This window comes from Zalophus californianus, chromosome 10, assembly GCF_009762305.2.
Source record: "Zalophus californianus isolate mZalCal1 chromosome 10, mZalCal1.pri.v2, whole genome shotgun sequence".
Classification (NCBI taxonomy): domain Eukaryota; kingdom Metazoa; phylum Chordata; class Mammalia; order Carnivora; family Otariidae; genus Zalophus; species Zalophus californianus.
The window spans coordinates 95,970,044-95,992,468 of NC_045604.1; the positions used below are offsets into that span (position 1 = coordinate 95,970,044).

Sequence of the window (22,425 nt, forward strand, 5' to 3'; positions counted from 1 at the left end):
ATGTTACCCTACTTGGAAAGGGGGCCTCTGCGGATTCGATTAGCCCATGGCAGGAAAAAGGGAGCTTGCCATACCTTCTGGGATTGCGGCCACAGCCAGGGCCACGGCGATCTTAAAGTAGTAGATGGCCCCCCGGAACCAGGAGCCCCCATGGACAGGATCGTTGAAGTGGCCGATGTTGATGAGCCACACGGCCACGCAGATGAGGGAGATGACCTTGGAGAGCTGCTCCCCAAACTCATCCAGCTTCTGCTGCAGGGGGGTTTTGTCCTGTTCTGTGGCGGCCATTTGGTCACGGATCTTCCCAATCTCGGTGCTCACACCAGTGGTGGCCACGATGCCCACGGCCTTGCCAGCGGCAATGTTGGTACCCTGAAGGGTGGACAGGAGGTGAGGAGTCGGGCGAGAGGCGACCCTCCCACTGCACCCGCCCAATGGCGGGCCTCATCTCCTCATGCCGCCAGGTCTCTCCCCTGCCGGGGCCTCTGGCTCCAGCGCATGACAGCTGGCCCCGCATGGCTCACCGAGAAGAGCATGTTCTTCTTATCCTGGTTGACAGCTCGGGGGTCAGGAACAGGGTCTGTGTGCTTGATGACAGATACGGACTCGCCTGCAGAGAAGGAGCCAAGAGGTTTTCAGATGACATCATGTCCTCCCATGCTTCCCAGCCCTGACTCTGGCCCTGCTTGGCAGGACAGGGCCTGGTGGGGACCAAGCAACAGTTCTGGAGGAAGGCTGAACTCTGGCAAAAGCATGTGGGAAATCCATCACACTTGGAGTAAAAAGACCTTGACCGGAGCCCCAGCTTGACCACTTACAAGCTGCATAACTGGGGATCACTTAACCTCTGTTCTCTATAAAATGCGGACGATAATATATAGACTTCAGAACCAGGTCTTGGCGAAAGTCAAAGAAGCTTTTTTATGGGACAGGGCACGGTCAATGACAGAGCACGTTCCTGGGAAGGAGACGCCCCCGCCCCTCACTCCATTGGGCAGGGGCTCAGGCAGCCACCTCAGGCCAGCCCAGCCTTGCCTCCTTGCCCTGACCACAGGGAAGGCTCGCTGGCTCTTCACCCTCTCTCTCCCAGTGGAGAAACAGAAGCACCTGTGGTTTTAAGTGCGTTTGGACCCCCCCTATCTTGTCCGGGAATCTATGGTTCCTCACTTGGGGCTGGGGGCGGGGGTGGTGCTTTTGAGGCAACAAGGCAGCTCTCTGGACGTCTGAATGTCCATGAGGAAGGATGGGGTCGATGACCGTCTGGAGAATGGGCACAAACGTCCTGCCCTCTCCCATGACCCCTTGTGTTTCAGGCTCGCGACGGTGAACAAAGCTGAGCCATGCTGACGTCACTGGCGTGCTAGGGAGCCAGGAGGGGGCTGGCTGCTCTCTTTCACCCACCTGCAGTTTCATCCCTGTGTGTCCACTCAGCTCCCCACCTCATCCCCATGCCCCCTTGAAGCGTCCTCCCAGCCGGCCCACCGGACCTGTCAGGATGGACTGGTCAACCCGGAGTGTGGTAGATTTGATGGTCAGGATGCGGATGTCCGCGGGGACTTTGTCCCCCACTGTGTGGAGAGAGTAGATGAGAGTGAAGTCAGTTGAGAAAGGAGCTTTCTTCCTTCCCAAGAAAAGCCCAATCTTTGTCTGACTACCTCACCTCGTCCTTCAGGTCGCCGGGGCTGGGTGCCCACCCTGGGCTTGAGTCGGGCCCTTGGCGTGGGCTCCTGTAGCCCCAGCAAGCATCCCCCTCTCAAAACTCATTCCAACTGCTCCCTTGTTTCTTTTCTCCCCTCCGTGGGCTGTGAGCCCGTGAGAGGGCCCGGCGCATGGCCTGGCACATAGCATGTGCTCAATAAACATCTATGCTGAGTGGCTGAAGGGAAAATTAGGAATGATCCAGTTGTGTAATGAGACAGCAAAACAGAGAGGGACACAAGAGCGAGAAAGGTGGGGAGAGAAGGGCAAGAAAAAAACGAAAAGAAACAGGGTGAATTTGAGAGATGCGCCTCAGAGGGGACAGGAGGTCGTGGAATCACAGGGGGGGCATGAGGGACCAGGAAGAACCAGGAGAAAATACGAGAATTGAGAAAATCTGTGTCGAGCAGGACAAAAGATGGAGCCAAGGGAAGGGTGAGAAGAGCAGGAGCTACAGGAGAGGGAGGAGCCTCAGGGGCGGATGGGAGCGGTCCCACAGGGCCTGGTGGAGAGCGCCCAGCAGAAACCTGCCAGGCCCCGGTCTGCATACCTGAGGGAAGGCAGGAAGCCACGGTGGGTGAGGTGAGTGAGCCGGGGAGATGGGCAGGAGAGACGGAATGGCGGGGCAGGAGGGAGCCGAGCAAGAGTGGGGTGGGGGGGCAGGCCACAGCAGTTGCACGGGAGGGGGTCACCCCAGGAAACCACCTTGCAGGTAGGCTGACAAGACAGATGATGCCCCCCCTGGACTTCAGGGCCTTTGAGGAGGCTAATCGCCTCCCAGGGCCTCTGCCTCATCCCGCCTAGTCCCACCGATGGTACTGGGGACGGGGTTCGTTGGGCCGCTTCCTTTCCCTGTTTCTGAGGTTCCTCCTCCTAGGCCAGAGGAAGCTGACGGAGGAGGGAGGAGGTCGGCCACGGAGTTGGGCGGGACACCCTGTCACCCAAGCCCAAGCGATATTTATAGACATTCATGGCCCTGTGACTCCAAACTGTCACCAGGGCAGGACGGCCCTGTGATGGTGCCCCGGGGTCTTCAGCCTGCCCTCCCTCCCTCTCCCTAGGCCTCCCATGGTGGCAACTGGGGAGTCTAGTGGAGGCAAGCAGGCCTAGATACTTTCCCCTCTGCCAGGGGCCTAGAGATGTGGGAAGGCCTGTGCAGGGCAAATATAAAAACCGCTGAAGGGGGCAGAATCCCAGTAATCTTAGCCACCCGGCCCCCACCCCTCCCTGGTCAGGCATTAAGTGTCCCTCACCGGAGAGGCGGGGCCCTTCCTTGAGCTCCCCTCCTCCCAGGTCCCGTGCTCCCTGCTGGGGCCTGAGTTTCCCTTACATGGTTGGGGGCTTGAGCCTTTGGCCCCCCTCCTCCCTTCCCCTTCAAGAAGCCTCAAGGGCACCGAGAGGTCAAGATTTAAAGCTGACCAAGCTTGGGGGTGGGTGGAAGGAGAGAGAAGCCAGGCCTCGGGAGGGGGGTGGAGACAGGACCATTGGCAGGGACTGGGTTCCACCTGTTGCTTGCAAGTGCAGGGGAAGAGGAGGGGGAGCAGGGGGTCCGCCTGAAGCATCAGGGACAGGACTGGCTGTTCCTGCTGAGACTCTGACAGGGAGGGGTGCTATGGCCACAGTGCCCTCGGATGACCTCCTGAGGAGTCTGAGAAGGAGAAGCGAAGACTCTGCCGTCCCGGCTACCTCCCGGACATCAGAATCGGCCCACCCCCCTGCCCCGCCCGCCCTCACCATACGCATCCTCTCGGCCTCGAAGTCAAGGCCTCCCTTCCTGGACTACTCACTCCCATCACTCACCGGCCACCTCCACGATGTCCCCGGGGACAATGTCCCGAGCCTTGATCCTTTGCACTGACTTGCGGTCAGCCCGGTAGACTTTCCCCATCTCGGGTTCATACTCCTTCAGAGCCTCGATGGCGTTCTCTGCATTACGCTCCTGGAGGGACAGGGTGGAGGAGACGAGGGTCATCAGAGGGAGGAAGGTTGTGGAATGGGAGGGCACTGGCCGGGCAGGATTAGGAGGGGCAGGGGCCAGAGTCCTGGGGGAAACAGGGACATGACAGAGGAAGAGGCAGGCCACGCAGTCCTGGCGCCTGGCATCGGGGAGTAGACAAACCCTGCATGAGGGTAGGTATGTGTGTTGAGGTAAGGAGGTTCAGGGGAGAGAAGAAAAGAGAATCAGAGAAAATCAGCAAGCAAGGGACAGGAAAAGTAGAAGGTGGTAAGGGAAGAGAAGGAAAATCAAGCTAGAATTTATTGACCTGCTACTATATGCCAGGCACAGGGCTGGGCACTCCACAAGCATCATCCTATTCCAACTCAGCACAACTCAGGGGCAGGATTATTAGCCCTATTTTATGAGTGAGGACACTGAGGCTGAGAGAGGTGAAGGAACTTGCCTGGGTTATGGAGCCAGCTAGTGACAGTGGGAACGCCGGTCTCCCATCTCTTTCCTGCACTCCATCCCCTTTCCAAACTGGGCATTGGGAACGGAGAACACTTCCCAGAGGAAGTGACGGAGGAGGAGGAGACTGGGAAGGGAGGCTGGCTCTGTGTTTAGTGTCAGGATGTGAAGGAGTGAGGAGGGGTCATGGCTAACCTGCCAAACCCCCACGATGGCGTTGGCAATGAGGATCAGGAGGATGACAAAGGGTTCCACAAAGGCTGTGATGGTCTCTTCGCCTTCCTCAAACCAGGCCAGCACCTGGGGAGCGGGGGGGGGGGAGGAAGACTAATGGTAATAAAGCCCCTCCAACACATAAAGAAGGGCAACTGGGGCACAAACGTGCACAGGAGCAAACGGGGCTGGGCATCACAGGGATACAGCAGCCCCTCATCGGTCTGAGGCCCTACACACTCCGAAGTGCAGACTCACACAAGCGCTGCCGCCGCTCTCATGCAGTGGGAACCGGCAGGTGTACACATGCACAACTCGGGGTTTAGCTGGGAATGCTTTGGGTTTTCCCTGGCCAGGTTGTTGGACTGCAAACAAAGCTCACAGGACACCCGGGCCAACGACGTCCTGCAGCCACATCCATCCCACGGGAGCCAAAACTCCATAGGGAAAACCCTGTGGTCCTTGGAGACGCCGGGGCGGGGGGGCACAGCCCTCTCCAACAGCCCAAGGCAGGGAAGCTCCAATTTCATGAGGGAGCAGGAGGGGGGATAGTGTTACGGGGCCTCCTGTACACACCCCACCCCAGCTGTTGCCACTGCCAGGCAACAGCCACAGGCAAATGTCAAGGAGCAAATCTGAGAAGGGAGAAGGGAGAAGGGAGAAGGGAGAAGGGAGAAGGGAGGCCCTGCCAGCTAGTACTCAGGGGCCCACAGGGCCTCCATGAAGGAGACCCGGGGACAGGGAGACTTCTTTGCCCCCAGTCTTGTCTTCCGGCAGGACTAAGATGTTAAGGAAGAAACTCCAGGAGGCAGGCAGGCTGCTGGGGTGGTGGGTGCTGGGGTGGGGTGGGGGGAGCTCCCAGGCCAGAGAGGTGGCGGCCCTGCAGCTGCGAGGGGCCCCCCGGGGAGGGCGGGCAAGGTCAGGCCGGGCGGGTGAGGAGGGGTTCCCAGGAGTTCCAGCCCTGATGGGCGGCCGGCAGCGGAGCCCGGGGACAGGTGAGGGGTCTGGCTGGGCCTTCGGGCGCACTCGCACTCGGAGGCACCCTCACACCAGCCGCTCTTTCCCGCCTCTGGGAGGAAGTCTTTGCCGCGACCAATCGGCGCCAAGAGGGCGGGGCGGGGGCGCCAGGAGGCTCGGGGATTGGTGGAGCGGCTGCGCGCCCCGGGGCATGCCGGGAGTGGTGGTGGCCGGAGCGCAGGCGAGTCTGAGCCTGAGCCGGGGAGCCCGGCGCTTGGGGGGGTAACCCGAGCCCTCGAAGCCCTTGAAGCTGCGGGGGTGGCTTAGCTTCAGTGTTTTGGCTGAGAACACCCTTAAAGCTTAAAATAAAACCTGCCTGTGGGGTGTGGAGGAGGACCGAGGCGTACGCGCATCAGCGCCCCCCGCCCCCCTCAGTCTGGAAGAGGATGCTGAGGGCTTGGACCAGAGGAGCTGAGGAGGCGGAGCCCCCCGCCCGTAGATGCTCCAGACCCCCGACCCACACCCCAGCCGGCCCCCGGATGCCTGCCCACACTTACGAAGGAAATGCAGGCGGCCAGGAGAAGGATCCGCACCAGGAGGTCTTCAAACTGCTCTACCACCAACTCCCACAGGGACTTCCCTGGGGGCAGAGGCAGGGGAGGGGGCCCCTACGGGTTAAGGTCTGGCGGATGAATGGCTGGGACTCTTAAGTGCAGGCTGGGATCTAGGGCCTGAGAGTGGCCTGACTTCCAGCCTGAGCAGGAAGGTTCTGGGGTGATGAGCAGGCCTCTTGGTACTGAGAGGGGACTGAGGGAGCTCACTAGGAGTCCAGAAACAGGCTCCTTAAAGTGGTAGTGGGCAGTTAGTTGCTCAAGGGCTGGAGGCCTCATGGAGAAAGTGCTTGGAAACTCCTGTCCCCAGCCAGACTCTAACCTCTGGGGAAGGTATTTGCCTCAGGAGTCAGTAGGGAGAAGGTGGGGAGAAGGGAGTGGGGCACGGTTGGCGGGGAAGGGGGGGTCATTAAGAGAGCTTAGGGATTCCAGTAACTTACCTTCTTCAGCAGGGAGCTCTACCCAGGGAAGAAAGAAGAAAAGGACATATTCATTTGGGGTTCAGTCTAATGCCTCCCACACCCAGGATTCTGGCTAAGGTAAGAGAATCAGGCCACCAAAAGGGCATCTGAGGTTCACCAAGGTCATCCCATAAACCTCCCAAAACTCTGAGTCTCAGGGACCTTGTCTTGTCAGTATCCTCTTACCCCCTGCAGTCACTGGACCATGGCCCAGCTCGTCCCCAAGGTACTCTGGAGGGAGAGACTCCAGTGTGTGTAAGTGTGTGAGTGTGTGTATGTGTTTGTGTTGTGGGGGAGCAAGAGGGCGTTACTGGCCTCTCCTCCAAGAGACACTTACCATTGGGGCCATATTTCTCCAGATGCCGCTTCACTTGGTCCGGGCTAAGGCCTGCAGTCTCGCTCACCCCAAAATAGGCCAAACATTCTTCTGTGGTCTTGGAGTGTGCAGCCTCCATTGTGCTCCCTTCCTGGGGGCCAGGGGGTGGTGCGCTCCTTCTGGGGGGGTTCTCACGCTTCGGGGGCCTTCCTCAGTGTACACCTGCCTGTTTGTCTGGGGTTCTTGCTTTTCTCTCCTGCCCCCCCCCACGTTTTTCTTCCTTCCACGAAACTCTGACCCCCGTCCCACTTGCAGCAGCCGGCCACCCCCCCAACCCCCAGCTGGTCCTTATGAGGGAGTAGGGGGGGCCAGGCTCCCCCCCCCCAGATCAGGGATTGGCTGGCTGAGGCTCTGGCAGGAGGGGTCAGAAGAAAGATATTTCTGCTGACAGAGGGGGAACAGTGGGGCTGCAGCCTGAGATGTCACTCATAAGGGAAGCTAAGGTGGCCCCAGCCCCAGGGAAGCGGGGGCAGGGAGAGACTTCACTGTCTGTGTTTTGCTGACCCCTCCCTCAGTTGTACCGAATTTCCCGTTCCAAAGTCATCCCCTGCAGTTCTTCACCCTCCTACTCCCTGGCCTCCACCTTTCTCTTTCCCCTACTCCCTCCCACCCCACCCACTCTCAACCTGTTTCTATTGCCAGCCTCCTTCCTCACCCGGTTTGCTGAAAGGGCAGCAGATACTCCAACCTTCAGGGGACGGAAGAGGGGGACATCCTTTGGGGGCCAGAGGAAATGGCTCTAGAGGGACAAGGGGAAGTAGGGAGGGGAGAGGGTCAAGGGGGCAGGGCAGAAGACGGTAACCCTACCCTCGGGAGGGGTTGCTGCAGCCATCAACAAGGGATTTAGTGTCCAAGCCCTGGTGAGCAAAGCCAGGACTGCTTGTCTCTCCCCCAAACTACCCCCCCCATCGCTCTAACTCGGCCTTCGGGGCCCCCTCCATCCCTGGCAGGGAATCCCCCCCCACAAGAAAATGGGATACCCAGGCAGCCAGGTAATCCAAGAGGCTACAGAATGTGCTGATGGCAGAGGAGGAAAGATCAATGTTTCAGGATGGGGGCAGGAGTCACCCCAAGTCCTGGAATGAGGGCCTCATCCCCCACTGTGTTAACTCAAGGAGTTCACATGGCAGACCCCAGATGGTGTGTAGTCCACAACCCACCCTGGCCCTGAAGTATCTCCTCCAGGGGAGAGAGGATCAGAGGCTGCGTGCTCAGGTGCTGGGCATACCCCACGGGAAGAGGCGTAAGGGAAGAAGGGGTGTCAAGGAAAGGGGGCTGGGAAACTGGATAGAGCAGAGGCTCCGGGCCAAAGGAGTGGGGAGGGGGCAGATTGATGGGGACGGGTCTAGGGGAAATAAGGACAGAACAGAGCTGGGGAGAGAGAGACAGGGCTGCCAGGGTCAGAGGGAAGTCTGGGGAGCAGTGGGGAAAAGGGACAGCAGGGAACTGGCATGCGGCAGCCAGGTGGGTGGGGGCCCAGGACTGGGTGCAAAGCCACAAGTTGTTGCTGAGCGGCTGGCCTTGGTGTCAGCTTCCTCGTCGAAGCAGCTGCTCTGAGCCCCCCACCCCCACCCCTGCTCCTGGATGGGGGCGTCTTTTGGTTACTATCAGGGCAGCTGCTGGAGGAGCAGACCCAGGGTAGCCTGGGCTGTGGGCAGGGGAGGAAAGGGGGCAGCGAGAGGAGAGAGTTTCAGTGAGAGTTAACAGTGGAAGATCAGGGAGGGGAAGAAGGAGCCTCAAGTCCTTCCTGCGTCCAGGCCTTCAGCTTCCTGAGCTGGACAGTCAGAGGAGTGTGGGCCACTGAAAGGGTTCTCCAGGCACTCAAGTTCCTGAGCAGATGATGGCAGAGGAGACGGCAGGAGAAGGAAAGGGAAGCCTCACTTTGGGGAACAGGCAGGCCGGCAGGGGTGGATGGCACTTAAGAAATTAGCCCCCCATATTTATCCCTTCCTCTGCCTGAACTTGGGGGAAGGGGAGCCTCCTGGGTGAGTTGAGGACTTGGTGCTCCTTCCCTCCTCCTTTTCATGGTTCCCACAAACCCCGCCCTTGAGCTGTGACCTGAGGAGGGGGGCTCAGACAATGGGGTCACATCCACAGGCACCTCCATCTGGCCCAGCACCCACCTTCTTAGGCCAGAGTCAGGCTCAGCATCTGCCAGGCCTTTTGGTGCTCTCTGGCTTCTCCCTGCCACCACCTGGAGGAGTGACCGGGGCGCTGTCTGAAAGGAACAGGAATGCCCAAACATGGAGAAAGGGGAGAAGACTGGAGGGATTGAGGCTTCAGGGGAGCTGGGAGCAGGAGGCTGAGGACAGGAGGCAGGCTTTACAGCACGCTGCCGCCAGCGGGGCCCTTTAAGGTGACCCCTCCCACCTCCCCCAACTTCCCAGAGGGGAAGCTGAAGCCAGAGAGGGACAGCCACCCAACTGGAGCTGCAGAAGGCGGAGCTGCAGAAGGCGGGGCATCAGGGGGGAGGACGGGGAGGCTGGGGCTGGGGTTTTGGACGGGGATGGAAGAAGGCGCTGGTTCTTGGATCCCTCCCCAGGGGGTCTCCAAGGTGTTCCTCCCCTCCTAGGAGGGCTGCAGCTGGGAATGGGAGAAGCCTGGTTCTGAAGGACAGGGACATAGAGCCTGGCCAGTCCCTGACAGGTCCCGAACTTCAGCTCAACCATCCTTAAAGGGAGGCTTAGAGGGAAACAGTCTCTTAGGCTCCTCCAGCCAAGGCATGCACATCTTGGGGTGGGGGTGGGGGGATGCTCCTTGGCCCCTTCCACCACCCCTCTTCAGGAGGCAAGTCCCTGAGGCTGGCAGGGTTTCGGGGGAAGGGGAGCCTCGCAGCACCAGCTGCTGCTAGATTAGGAGGGGATCAGGTCCTGCTTACCCTGGGGCGTCAGAGCCTTCACTCACCACCTCCTTTTCCAGAACACAGCGTCCAGCTCCCCAAACCATCCCCTCCTTTGCAAGGCCAGTTCTATCCCCAGTCTCCTGAGGTCAAGGTTTGGGGGAGCCCCAGGGATTATACAAAACTGGGAGAGCCAGCAGGCTTCCCCAGGCTAGCCCCCAGCCTGGGTGGCCTGTGAGCCCAGCTGTCTGCTGTCCATCTCCCAACAGGACGCAAGGCCCAGAATAGCAAGGTCATAAGCATGGCTAGGGCCTCCTGGAGGTGGGGACAGTGGCTGAGGGGTGCGAGAATATAGGCCCCATGCTGCCTGGGAAGGAAGGTGAGAGGCAGCACTGGGTGGTGAGGAAGGGAGCGGGCCAAGCAAAACAGGTGGGATTTTTCAGAACCTGGCCCCTCCTTGTGGGTACCCACCACTCGCAGAGCTGAGAAACCCAAGGGTGCCCTCCACTGGAGGGCACGGCTGCAGTTCAGTTCAGAGAGCAGAGCCTGGGCTGGATGGGGTGCTGCAAGGGGGTGGGGGATGTTGCAAGCTCATCCCCATGGGGCTGAGGTCACGTGACCTCAGTGGGCCAGTGGGGATGGAGCAGATGTGGAAGGTGGAAGGCAGAGCACGGGAGGCTGGATCTTCGGATTTTCAGGAGAAGCCGGTAATCTGAAGTTCTGTGGGAAATCCTAATGGAAACGCTATCCAGGCCAAGCAGATCATGTCCACAGCACCAACCCAGATAAAACTTCCCACTTGACAGATGAGGACACTGAGGCCTAGAGAGGCTAACACCTTGCCCAGGCCAAACAGCAAAGGAGAGGAAAAGCCAGGAATGAAAGCCAGTGTTCTTCTGTATCTACCCTCCAGCTTCCCAGCTTGGCCCCGGGAAGGGGGGCAGCCAGGCTGCCCTCGGGCCCCTCTGCAGCCAGGCTCTGTGGCTGCCACATTACATCTCTCCCAACACAGCCACCGTGCCCCAGCCCCGGCCCAGCGGTCTCTGCCTGCTTTCTCCCTAGGGTGGGAAGCCTTCACTCAAGGATTCGGAGCAGGAAGGGTCCTCAGAGGTTGCCAATCCTGCTGCTCACTGTCCTGTCCCATTAAGAGAACTCGGCTGGGGACCCTGGGAAGCACTGTTTGGCTCAGCCAATGGCACAGCCCGCAGGGGAGCGATGGGCCCGAAAGCATGGGGCTGGAGGGCAGGGGCACTTGACCTGACCCAGCCTTCCGGCCTCTCAGCTCCGGAGTGGGCACCACTGAGTGGGCTGCCTTCCTGACCCGCCTGTCCCAGCCCCCACTGCAAACACTGGCCACAGCCATCGTGATGGAACTGAAATAAACCCTTTTATTTATTTATGCTTCTCCATTTTGTTTAAAACAACAACAACAACAACCTTAATATAACTGACAGCCCTTCCCCCTCACCCCTCCCCGGGCTGGGGGGCGGTTAATGTGGAAATGGCCCCCAGGGGTGGGGCTGACCATAACAGCCCCTCAGGGAGGTAATGGAGCCCAAATCCCCTGCCCAGGGGATGGGGCACCTGTAGTGTATGAACTGGGGAGTTAACAGGGTTCTTGAGCCTCTTCTTGTACCAACATAGATGCCCTTGGCCGTCAAGGGTCAGGAAGCACGTGGGGCGGGGATTCCTACCGCTCCTCTCCGTCCCTGCCCAGCCCCAATCTCACCAACTAAGGGCTGGGGAGCAAGAAGAGTGGAGAAAGCGCGGGGTAGGGTGTCTCACACGAAAGAGTACTGGTTATTAATGGCTCTGGGATGGCCCCCTTCTTCTCCATCGCCCCCTAGTGGTAACTGCTGGAGCTGCACCATCGCGGTGGCCCCCGCAGCCCCACCGGATCCGGCGCCTCCCTGGGCCTCCGCGCCTGGAGCTACCGCCTCTTCCAATTCAACCATGGGGACCAGCTCAACCATGGGGACAAGCTCTTCCTGGACCCCTCCAAAGCCCGCTTTCTCTTTCTCTTGCCTCTCTTTGGCTGCTGTGGCTGCTGCTGCCGCCACTTCTGGCGCCCCCGTCGCCTCTTCTGCCCCAGGATGTGGGGGATCTGTCCATGAAGGGGGCTCAGGGGGCTGGGGTGGGTCATGGGAGGTGTTCGGTTCTGGATAGGAACGGTAAGAAGACAGACTGTGGAGGGAGGCCAGCTCTGGCGGGGCCCTCCCCTGCACTCGTCCCCCCAGGAGCCATGTGCTATCTCCCCCACACCCCATCTCCTGAGCAACCCCCCCCCCCCCGCCCCGGCCATGGAAGATGGATCATGGGCGGCGGTGAGAGGGGGACCACACTTACACACAGTCACTCGCTCCGAAGGGCATGAGGGTGGAGGAGGCATCGGGGTAGCATCGATCTCCCTCGCACACCCCTGCATGGCTCCCGGCCTGCTCCCGGCCTGGGGGGGGGGAGGGGCAACGTGGGGACAGATGGGACGTCGGGGTGGGGAAAAGGAGAGATCAGACAGGGACATCAGACGTCAAGGGAGGAGGGGGGTGGGGGATCAGACCAAGCATCCCCAAGAAGAACAGGCCCAAGGCAAGACCGACAAGGGGCAAAGACAAGGCCGAGGAGGATGGATCCAGGAGACACACAGGTGATGGAACACGGGGGTCTGATGGAATGGGAATGCACCAACCCGACTTCCGCTTCCTCCCGGCTCCGACACGGAGCCCGCTGCCTCCCTACGTCCTCAGTGTCCTGCTCCCCCTTCCAAAGCCCCACACCCAAGGACCTTCGCTACCCTACTCTCCCTCACGAAGCTGCTCCTCCTCACAGCCCCCCCGCCCCGTCTTTCTGGCACACACACCTCCTCACTTCTTGGGTGCACGGGCACCTCCTCCCCTGCAGACCTGCTCTGCTCACCCTGCTGTCGCTGGGAGGACACGACATAGCTGACAAGAACAACGTCACTGGAGCCTCCAGACTCCAGAGGGATGGGGTGCACCCGGAAATGCTCGAGCATATCGAAAATGGACTGGAACCACAAGTGCTGGACCCGGCACTGACCCTCCTCGTTCAGCGACAGGCGCAGGTGCTGAGGGCAGGGCAGGCAAGGTGAGGCAGGAGCCCACGCCCCTGCCCGCTCCAGAAGCCTCCTCCCCGGCTCCCCTGGATGGCCCCGTTCCCCGCCCCCCCCCGCCCCCCCCCTGGCCCCCGGCCCCAGCAAGCTCCCCGCAGGGAACACAGCCTTTTCCTCCCTCACCTTGGCCTTGCCCTGGAAGTTGAAAGTGAGCACGTATTCACCCCGCCTCGTCTCACTCTGCCGTACCAGGAAAACACCGTGGGAGCCGGTGCCTCCGGCTAGCACTAGCTGCGCAGCCTTGAGTCGAGAGAGCATCCCGTGGAACCAAGGGTACCCTGAGAGGGGCTGGTCCCCTTCACCTCCCTCTGACTCCCCCTGGAACAGGAATGATCCTTCAGGAAGGAGAGAGGGAGGGAAACCGGGGTGTCAGGGAAGCCTCCCCCATCCTGGGAGAAGAGAAGCCTTGCTTTCCCTCCACCTGCCGCTCCCCGCCCCCACCCGCCACCCCCGTCCGATCCCTCAGAATCCCGAGACAAGAGTTTCGGGAAGGTGGGCAACCAGGCCCGGAGGCAGACACACGCTCTCACCTCTGGTACCTGTGGCCGCTTCTGGAGTGTCCAGGGGTGGGTAGGGGGCTGCGAGTGGATGAACTGTGCCCGCTGGGGGCCCCTCTTCGATGGGGATGCGGGGGGGCAACTCTGGGGGAAGCAGTTCCATTGAGTCAAAATGGGAAGCAGCAATGGAGGCGGAACTGGGGGAGATGGACGCCGAGGGGCGGTCTGAAAGGCCCCCATAGGCCCCTGGAAAAAAAGGGAGGAGGGTGGAGTTGAGAACTGGAGAAACTACCCTGTGTGTGCTGGCGGTCATCGGGCTGAGGTGCCCGCCCCTTCCTCGAGCACTGGCCCGTCAGTCTGACCGACTCCTGAGGCTCCAGGCACTGCTAAGGGGCCGCAGCATTACTGCAAGGACGTCCTAGGATCCAAACCTGCCCGTTTTTCCTGAATCAACAGCTGAAATGACAGCGACTGTTACAGGAGAGAATCCCTCAAGTATTCTCCCATTAAAAAGCATCCTTTTTTGGCCTACAGGACGAAGTCCCCAACTCTCAGAGGCATCAAAGATCCTCCTTCTATTAATTGGCCCAACCCAACCACCCTCTCACGTTAGTTTGTATTCCTGGAGCCTCTGCGGGAGCCTGATCATCCTGTCTCATTCTCCCAAAGCTCTAGGGCTCTCCCTACCTCGCGGCTGTGCTCTGGCCATCTGCTTCCTTCCTCCAAGCCCTGTTCTTTACTCTCACCTCCCCTGTGTGGTATGCTGTCTATTCCACCTTCCCCGATTCTCTTCCTCCTCTGAGCTCCCAAGGCGCTTCCCACTTGTGCTGCTCAGAGGACACTAAGCCCAGGCTCTCCACTTCGGAGTCCTGCTTTCCAGAGGGAGTGATAGCTTGTCAACTCAGCTAGACTGGGAGCCCAAAGAGAGGACAGGAAGCGCGTCTCAGGCATCTCCAGGTTTCCCCATCCTGCCCCAGAGCCTAGTACACGGTCAGGTATGTACTCAGGCCCAAGCCTACGGGAATGCTGTAGCTGTGTGTGGGGTCCGGAGAGCAGGGGGGCAGGGAGCAGACTGGCACAGCCCCAGTCTTTGTCAGGGCCTCTCAGGTGCCCTCCAAAAAGCCATTTCCCCCTCCCTGGTCTTAGCTGCCTGAGGGGAATGGAAATGAGGGGACTTGTGAGGTCCATCCTAGCTCCAAGATTCTTCAGTCCATTTGTTTACTCAGTGAGCACAGCCAGGGTGCCTGGCACCACGAAACCTAAACCAGAACAGAGGAGCAGGACAAAGGGGATAGTGGCATCTGGAAAGGTGAGCTGGGCCAGCTGGACTCACGTCTCTGGGCGTGTATGGCTGGGCCTGTGTATGTCAGGCCAAGAAATAGAATCTAGATCTGATAGCAACGACATACGTACAGAAATGCAGAGTAAAAGCAAAACAAATATGTGAACGAAGTGCTCCAGAAGCTTGGGGAAGAGAGCTGTTGTCTCCAGCCAGCGCGGAGGTCTGCATGAGGCTTATGGAAAAGGAGGAAAGGCCAGGCACAGAAGGCTGGAAGGGAGCTGGCATGGGGCTCATGCAAAGCGGGCATGGGGATGGTTCTGAGTGGCCGTCTGTGGCGTGGCACGTCCTGGGACAAGTGAGACATTCGGTGGGAAGGGGTGGGCAGCTGAGGGGCAGGAATGGGGTGCACGGTCGAGTTGGGAGAGAGGGGCCCAGGCCTGGTCCGCAGCCCTCTGAAGTTCCGCCCTTACCCTGTGACAGGCGGTCGTTGCTCTCGCTGGCTCCCAGCAGCAGATCCTGGCTGGGCAGACTCTCTGAATGATTGAGGCAGGGCAGCTCCAGACTGTCTGTGTTCTCCCTTGTAAGGAATGAGGTCCCAGGGGCCAGGGGGAGGGTCATGGGGCGGGGACTGGTGGCAGGGCAGGGTCTGCGGAGACAGAGACAGGGGACACGGTGCTGTGAGGAAACTCAGCGGGTGAAAGGCCCCAGGCTGCTCCCCCGCCCCACCTGGGTCCCTCAGTGACAGCAGGCAGGCTCCTCACCCCGGGCTCAGGCACTCTTGGATGTCAGACACCCAGGCCTTCACATGCAGAGCATCGGCTGTCTCCAGGATGTACTCCGAGGGGCCTTCCACCTACGGGGACAAGAGGAGGCCCACAGGCCACTTCCAGGTCCGGGGGCCATAAGCCAACCCTAAGGAGAATGAGAACATCCTCCCTCTCTTCCCTCCTCCCAGGGAAGCTACAGCCCCAGGGACACGCTCTCCAGGCCCTGGACACACAGGCACCTCTTTCCACGAAGGCCCTGGCTTCAACCTGCTCCGCGAGCTTGCTCCCCAGCACAAGCGCTCCACGAGGGCGGGAGCCCAGAGCTCCTACCTTAACCACAAACGTGTTCTCCCGGTCAGGCATCTCCAGGGCTGTGGTTGTCCGCACGTCCGTGATGGTAGAGCAGGGAATGCTGAGGCGAGGCCGAGACGCCTGGGCAGGGAAAGAGAACAAGTTCCAAACTGTTGGTGTGCGGGGACCACCTCTCACTTCCCTCCAGAGATCTGTCATCTTTCCTTCTCTGTTCTAAGGGAGTTAGACAAAGGCTCCTAGCACTACTTTTCCAGTCCTGCCCATAGTTACTACCCCAGCGTCAAGAGCTAGCTTTAAAAACCAAAGTGAGCAGTAAAACAAAACTAAACCGAACCAAACCCAAGCGAGCAAAGCTAAGCACGTGGGCTGTTCCACTCTGGTGGCTCAATGGTCTGCTCCCAGTCACCCGCCCTCCTCGGGGCCTCACCTTGGGCGGTACAAAGAACTCCAGACGACTTCCTCCTCCGCCTTCTCCTTCGCTTCGGAGCAGCAAGCGACACTTCTGCCACTGAGGCTGCCCTCCTCCCCCTGAGGTAGGCCCAGCTGCCCCTCCTCCTCCCCGGCCCACTCCAGCTGGGTCAGGGGCTGCCTCTTCAGCCCCCATGAAACTCAGCAGCTCTTCCCTCTGCACCATCCCTGCTCCATCCTTCAAGGCCCCCCCTCCCCGACTGAGTCTCAGCCTCTCAAATCGGTGAGTCCATCGGTCCCCAGGGGATGTTCCATCACTAACCGGTCCCCTGCCAATGGTCCCGGCCCCACCAGAGGAGTTGGAGTTGCTGTTTCCACCCAGGACTGGGGGGCCTGATGAGGTCTCGAGGGGCCCGGCCGGGGAGGGAGGGTCAACCGTCCCCCGCCACTGCAAGATGCCACGGACTGAACCGCGGACGGAGCGACCCACTGAGCGGAGGGAGAAGCGTTTCTTTAGCTTCGGCTTCGAGGAGGTCGTAGAAGAGGAAGAGACTGAGGAAGGGAGGGGGCCGGCCAGGTCCTCAGATGATCGAGAAGGGCCCAGCACAGCCAGGGGCCCGCCCACCCTGCAGCTCTCAAGGGACAGGTCATGTGGCTGGATCTCCGCAGCAGGACTCAGGGGAGCCAGGATGGGTGGCGAGAGGGAGCCGGAGGCCCGGGCCACCTCAGCTTCAAAGTGCTGCAGGAAGAGTTCAGCAAAACGGCGGGAGAAGGCAGCCTCAGCCCCGGGCCCTGCGTACTGGGGGTGGGAGGCCAGGTAGAGGCGAAAACGGCGGGCAAAATCCAGGGCAGCAGCCCGGGCATGGGACTCGCAGAACTCCCGCCAACTAGGAGGAGGGGGTGGTGGCAAAGGCGGAGGAGAGGGGGAGGCCCCATCCTCCGGGGAAGGGGCACCATTCATGACGGTCCCCAGGAGGCGGAGAGGGGGAGCCTGTGGGGAGGGGCAGCAAAGAGGGAAGCGGCCAGAAGACACGGGGTGAGCGGCAGCAGCTGCAGAAGGAAGAGAGGCACATACACCGAGTCACTGCTGAGGGGGGACTGGGGGCCGAGCCCCGCCCCCAGCCGGACTCCCCACTCTGGTCAGGACTCCTTGGAGAGCCATGGGGAACACCACACCGACCCCCCCCCTTTCCCAGATCCTCACACCGCACACGCACACGCCGCAGTCAGCTGGCTCCCCGGGGTCCAGCCCCGCACCTTCCCTGCTGTCTTCCCAACCCCACTCCCCCTGGCTCGGGTTCCAGGAGTGACAGACGGCCGTGGAGCACCTTCCTCTAAAAAGGAATCTTTATCACTCACGCCACCTCCCTTCTCTAAAACAGGTCCTTCAAGATTTATCACATGCTTCCCATGTGCTGTTCTTACCTTTCCCTGCAACAGGCTTTAATAACCTTGACAAGAGATGAGGAACCCGAAGTTCACAAAAGTTTCAGAACTCCAAGCCTACGGTTTTGCCCACTGCATAGTGCTCGTCCCCAGGGACTGGCTGCCCCGGCCTCAGGCACGGCCCCTCACGGCCCCTCACTGCCCCAGCTCTCAGGGGAGCTAGGTCTGTAGCACTTACAGACCCTGTCTCAGGGGATCCTGAGGTCCAGCTCTGAGGAGGGAGGCTGCTCAGGAAGGAGGATGGATGGATGATGGATTGAAACCGCACTTGTCCTGAAGGCGGACCCCAGGGCCCAGCACCCCGGCACGGTGTGACCGAGGCTCGGAATGGTCACAGCCCGCTTCTTTGGTGCCTTCAGCCTGGGGCCCAGAGGCAGCAGCACCAGGCGGGGAAAGACTGTGGGTTGGGTCAGAGCAAGTCTCTGTTGGCCACAAAGTAAATAAAACATAACAGGGAGCTGGGGCCCTAGGCTTTTTCACTTCCTCTTCTTTCACTGGGGAGTGTGCCCTAAAGGCTGGTTAGCCTGGTGGTTAAGGCTATGGGATCTGGAGTCGGACTCGGGATGAAATCCCAGCTCTGCCACCTACTAGCTGGGTGATCTGGAACAAATTATATGTCCTCTCTGAAATGCAGATTTATAGCTATAAGGCAGAGCTAATGATCCCTAACCCATAGAATCGTTGGGAGAATTAAATGGAACATGTCAGGGCTCGACACAAAGTAAGCACACAATAAACCGCCATGACTACTATCTTTATGGGTTCCAATTCTTCTAAAAGAGAAATGAAAAAACAAGAGGGCTCCCAAGATCTTACAACTAGCAAGTGGCAGGGCTGGGCATGGCATTTATAACCCATGGCTCTTTGTTAGTGTTCCTCCCCCATATTATACTGGAAGATGACTGGCACCAGGACTGGGGGGGGGTGTGTGTGTGTGTGGGGTAAGCTCAAGAAAGTCTCCCCAAACCTCAGACTCCTGCTCAGACCGACAATCAGCGACCCCTCCCCTTCCTCCTTGGCCTAGACCCTACACATTCAGATGACTCCAACCGCGGGGACAATTCCAAACCAATGAGAAGAAGCCAAGAGATGCAAGAGTCATGGAGCACAGGGGAACCGAGCCAAGAAGTGCAGACACAGCAGGGAGACCAATCTCCAGGCAGAGGCCACCTCAGCTCACACAGGCCCACCCAACCCTCTGCACCACAGGCAGACCCAGCCCCCTTCAGGCCCGCTGACCCTGCGGCTCCTGAGCTGGTGACTCAGTTTCTCTTCTGCCAGGCAGGACTCAGACACATTTTCCCGGTGCACCTGCCTCTTGGCTCAGTTCTGAAATTTCCCGAAGGGCGGGTGGTGGAGGGTGCAGGCTCCGCTCCCGGCTCGGACCCTCTGGGCCCGGTGGTCAGTGCACTCCGACCCGCTCCTACTCCCTGGACACCCTCGACCCACCCATTCCCCGGGGCCGCAGCCGCCTCGGGACCAGCCCGGTCCGCAGCACTCTGCGGAGCCGAGCACCGCCCCCGCCTCTGGCCCCCCTACGCCCGCCCCCACCCAGGGCTCCTCTCAGGCGCCGGGGCCGGGTCGCGGAGAGGGAAGAGGTACTTGAAGAGGGGGGTTCCGGTTCCGGTCCCACCTGCATCTCGGTCCCCGCGGTTTGCTCCGGCGGCGGCGGCAGCTCCCGCTCCCTGCCCCTCCCCCCGCACTCCGCGACTAGCTCCCCGGCCGCCTCTGCGCAGGCGCCGGGACCCCTTTTCCCGTCACCGAAGGAAGCGACCATAGAGAAGAGCGGCGAGAGGGAAGGGCACCTAAACACTTACTTCCGCCATCCTCCTATTCCGCGCAAACCCTTCGAGGCCTGAGAGGTGGGGATTCTCTGGAGGCTCAGGGGCTTCTCCGGTTGCACCTAGAAGGGACCACAAAAGCCACTGTGGGAAGGGGTTCCCACCAGGTGCCCTCCCGGAGGAAACTCGGCACAAAGGAGAGGTGTCAGCCGTAGAGAAGCCAGCTTAGGGCATAGAGTTCCGAGGCCCTGCTGTAGGCTAGAGTAGCCGCCGGGTACCGGAAGCCAGCGAGATGAGGTGGCTCTTTGCAGGGCACGCCGCTGCCTAGAGCGCCTGGCCCTGCGGCTGAGGGGTTCGCGGACACCGCCCCCAACGAGCCCAGCGAGGGAAGACGCGGGTGACCTTGGTTGAGGCCCCGCGAAGAGGCGGAGCCTGAACTTACGACCTTGGCTTCGCTGAGCAAAGGGACTAGAGGTCTAGTAGGTTCCATCTGAGACGGGAAATAAAGATAGAGGGCAGAAATAAGGAGATCACTTTGGGCGTGCCTGTGGGACGTCAGGGGGCAGGTGGACATACGGTCTGGAGCTCAGTAAACACATCAAGGCCAGATACAGACATTGGGAATCGTTAAGGTATAGAGAGTCGTTGAAATCATAAGCGGGGACAATTCCAACCCAACGAGAAGAAGCCAAGGGATGCAAGAGTAAGGTCTGTCACTAATCCAGCTCCAACTGGCCTAAGGAATAGGGGAATCTTGGCTGAAGCAATTGAAAAAAACGGATTGAGCTTCTTCAGAAACAGCTGAAAAAAAAAAAAGCCAAAAGCTGTGAGGAACCTGTGGTTCACCTTCTCTAGCCTCTGCTTTCCCCATGCCTTTGGCTTCACTCACAGGTAGGCCTATCTCAGTGGCAAAATGGCTTTACATGGCTCCAAACTGAAGTCCTAATAGCTTAACAACTCAAGTAGAAGGAACCTGCTTCTTTTCTGAGATTTGCCATAAAATTTCCAGAACTGGACCCCCCCTCCCCCCCCAGCTGATTGGCTTCGATCAGATACTCATCCTGGAACACAAGAGACTGGAGATGGATAAAGGCCCTAATTCACACAAGAACGTTTATTCAAGGCTGAGGCTGGGTGGAGTTGGAAAACTTCATTGTGGAGGGCAAGTTCTGGCCTAGCCAGGCCTCGTCCCCCAGCTCTCCTCCTGTTCTAACCAATCTAAGATCAGCTCACAGATGGCCTTTGTCAAGATCTTCATCACCATCTTTGCCCATCCATCTTCCCAGTTCAGAGGAAGATATCAATGGAAAAGACTCTCGTTCTGTGGTCCCCTCCCTCTCCCCTGAAGCCCTTATGCACCCTTTCTCTGTAGTTTCTAGTTTCTGTAGTTTCTGCCCACTGTTTCTAGGAGAGAGACACAGTTGAGGAATATAGAAAGGCAAGGGTCTGGGGATGGTGAGTTAGGTTTGGAAATGTGTCTAAGCTGTCCAATAAAACTTTCTGCCATGACATATGTCCTATATCAACACTATCCAGTGTGGTAGCCACTAGCCATGGGTAGCTCTTGAGCACTTGAAATGTGGCTGGTGGGACTAGGGAACGGAATTTAATTAATTAAAATAGCCACGTGGCTAGTGACTAGGGCATTAGCACAGGGGGTGCCTGTGGACAGCTAGGTGGAGCTGTCCAGCAGAGAGGGAGCTACAGTCTAGCTGCATAAAGGAGTTTGGGGATGATCAGAAGTGAGTAGTGGTTGAAGCCATGGACATGAGTGAAATTGTCCAAACAATATCTGTAGAGAGAATAGGGCCCAGGACCTAATTCTGGAAAGCAAGCCACATTTATCAGGTAGGCAGCAAAAGCGGAGCAGAAAGTGCTGAGATGGTGTCTTGGGTCAGGTTTCGCAGAAGCAGACCTTGAGCTGAGGATTTGTGTGCAAGTGATTTCGTCAAACAGTGCTACCAGAAGAAACCAGTAAGAGAGTGAGAGAAGCAGGAGAGGGAAGGAGAGGAAACCAAACAAACGTGTGATCTCAGGCAAAGAGTAGTTCAACTTGATCTTGCAGGGGAGCTCTGGATGAAAGTTACGTGTCAGATTTGTCCAGAAACAAGGGGATGGGGCCTTTCATATACCGACATGCCTCAGCTGTTGACCAAGCGACACTCTCAGAGGCGTCGATTCATCATCAAGGCAAAGCCTCCAGTAGCCTGGGGGCATTCCTCCAAAACAGAAAAAAAATCTGGACGTTCTAACTCTTGGAAGAGGAACCATACAACAAAGACCGGGGGTGGGGGTAGGAGCATAGAATGTGTGCATGTGTAGGGGCACTTGGTCAGACACATCACAGGCAAATGATTAAAAAAGGATCCAGGGCACTGCCATTGTCTCCTGCAGAAAACATCCATGACTAAATGATACGGGGCTGTGAGTGGACATTCAAAAAAGAATTCTTGAGATGTTTTTGGTGCAAAAAGGTGTTTTTATTGTAGCATGGGGACAAGACATGTGGGCAGAAAGAGTGGCACCTTTGCTGTATGAAGCGGGTGGTTATATGCTTAGTGTTCAAAGGGGGAGGGGATGTGCAGGGAGTATTATATCGTAAATGTTTTCTTCGAATTTCTACTCGTAAAACTACTTTCGCAAGATTTCTCTGGTGCTTATCGTTCAGTTGGATATTAACTATCGGTGACACGTACAGACAGTCATGAGACTCTTTAGAATGTAGCAGCCAGCACGTATTTGATCCTTATCGGAGCTATTCAGGCTTTAGGTCAGCTTTCCGGGCTAAAGGTGAATATTTTTCTGCTTCTATCTCTCATCAGCTAACACTGTTTCGGGACTTTGGTGATTTTAAGGAAGTGGTAGAAGCAGAAGCCAAATGGTAGTGGACTGAGGAATGAATGGAAGATGAAGAAACGGGAGGAGGAGTATGGAGAGCTGTCCTGAGGGAGACCTGATCATGTGGAAAGTCTAAAGGGAAAGGAGCCAGTAGAGAGGATAGTCATTGGAGGAGAGAGGTTTGGGGAAGGTGGGAATGGTAGGACCCAGGGCCCACATTAAGCCAATAAGACTTTTTATTTATTAATGTAAAAGGGAGAACCACGTGTTCCTCAGGAACAGGGTATGTGATAGGATGCTTTTAGCTACCAGTAATGGAACCCCCCATCCACTCCCACTTTAAGGTAGCTTAAACATGAAAAGAGGCTCACAGAATTGAAAAATCCGAGGTAGAATGACTTC

At 58.6% G+C, this 22,425-nt stretch overlaps 2 protein-coding genes and 1 long non-coding RNA gene across 11 annotated transcripts in view; 1 reads left to right on the forward strand and 2 right to left on the reverse strand.

Annotated features, from left to right (window-relative positions):
- The window catches only part of ATP2A1 (ATPase sarcoplasmic/endoplasmic reticulum Ca2+ transporting 1), a 17,142-nt gene extending 8,108 nt beyond the window's left edge, over positions 1–9,034 (reverse strand). For 3 of the 4 annotated variants that reach the window (XR_003523252.1, XM_027612918.1, XM_027612920.1), the window contains exons 1-8: positions 6,685–7,306; positions 6,327–6,344; positions 5,833–5,915; positions 4,301–4,405; positions 3,499–3,637; positions 1,488–1,568; positions 525–610; positions 75–372 (exon numbers count right to left, since the gene is read on the reverse strand). Coding sequence is in view for 3 of the 4 variants with exons in the window: in XM_027612918.1 (XP_027468719.1) it covers positions 75–372; positions 525–610; positions 1,488–1,568; positions 3,499–3,637; positions 4,301–4,405; positions 5,833–5,915; positions 6,327–6,344; positions 6,685–6,802 (928 nt within the window). In the remaining variant the exon portion in view is untranslated. Of the gene's footprint in view, positions 1–74; positions 373–524; positions 611–1,487; positions 1,569–3,498; positions 3,638–4,300; positions 4,406–5,832; positions 5,916–6,326; positions 6,345–6,684; positions 7,307–7,378; positions 7,463–8,846 lie in introns of those variants that run through there. The other variant, XM_027612919.1, reaches the window with a different exon arrangement.
- LOC113933142 lies at positions 5,550–10,789 on the forward strand. The gene is made up of 3 exons (XR_003523254.1): positions 5,550–5,874; positions 6,336–6,425; positions 10,625–10,789. It is a non-coding gene; the product is annotated as an uncharacterized LOC113933142 (long non-coding RNA).
- Positions 10,790–10,933: 144 nt separating this feature from the next.
- Positions 10,934–21,903, reverse strand: SH2B1 (SH2B adaptor protein 1). 6 transcript variants are annotated; one of them, XM_027612927.2, is made up of 10 exons: positions 19,038–19,171; positions 15,978–17,008; positions 15,569–15,670; positions 15,233–15,324; positions 14,942–15,117; positions 13,223–13,435; positions 12,816–13,027; positions 12,476–12,647; positions 11,909–12,008; positions 10,934–11,720 (listed from the first exon to the last, which is right to left on the reverse strand). In XM_027612927.2, the coding sequence occupies exons 2-10, from the start codon at positions 16,917–16,919 to the stop codon at positions 11,702–11,704; spliced, it is 2,028 nt and encodes a 675-aa protein (XP_027468728.1). In that variant the 5' UTR covers positions 16,920–17,008; positions 19,038–19,171; the 3' UTR covers positions 10,934–11,701. The 6 variants fall into 6 exon arrangements, with proteins under 6 accessions (XP_027468728.1, XP_027468727.1, XP_027468725.1 ...); XM_027612926.2 differs by having other exon boundaries at positions 12,420–12,647; XM_027612924.2 differs by lacking the exons at positions 11,909–12,008; positions 19,038–19,171 and adding an exon at positions 19,222–21,903.
- Between the last annotated feature and the right edge of the window lie 522 nt (positions 21,904–22,425).

Bases quoted from the DNA above. Each gene is read 5' to 3' on its own strand.
- SH2B1 (XM_027612924.2), bottom strand. From the start codon at position 16,919: ATGAATGGTGCCCCTTCCCCGGAGGATGGGGCCTCCCCCTCTCCTCCG. The intron at 12,648-12,815 runs GTGAGGGAGGAA...CCCTGCCCTCAG, and splicing joins ACTTCCAGGGCAAGGCCAAG to CACCTGCGCCTGTCGCTGAA. The intron at 11,721-12,475 runs GTGAGCAGAGCA...GTTCCTATCCAG, and splicing joins GTCCTCCCAGCGACAGCAGG to AACCGAACACCTCCCATGAC.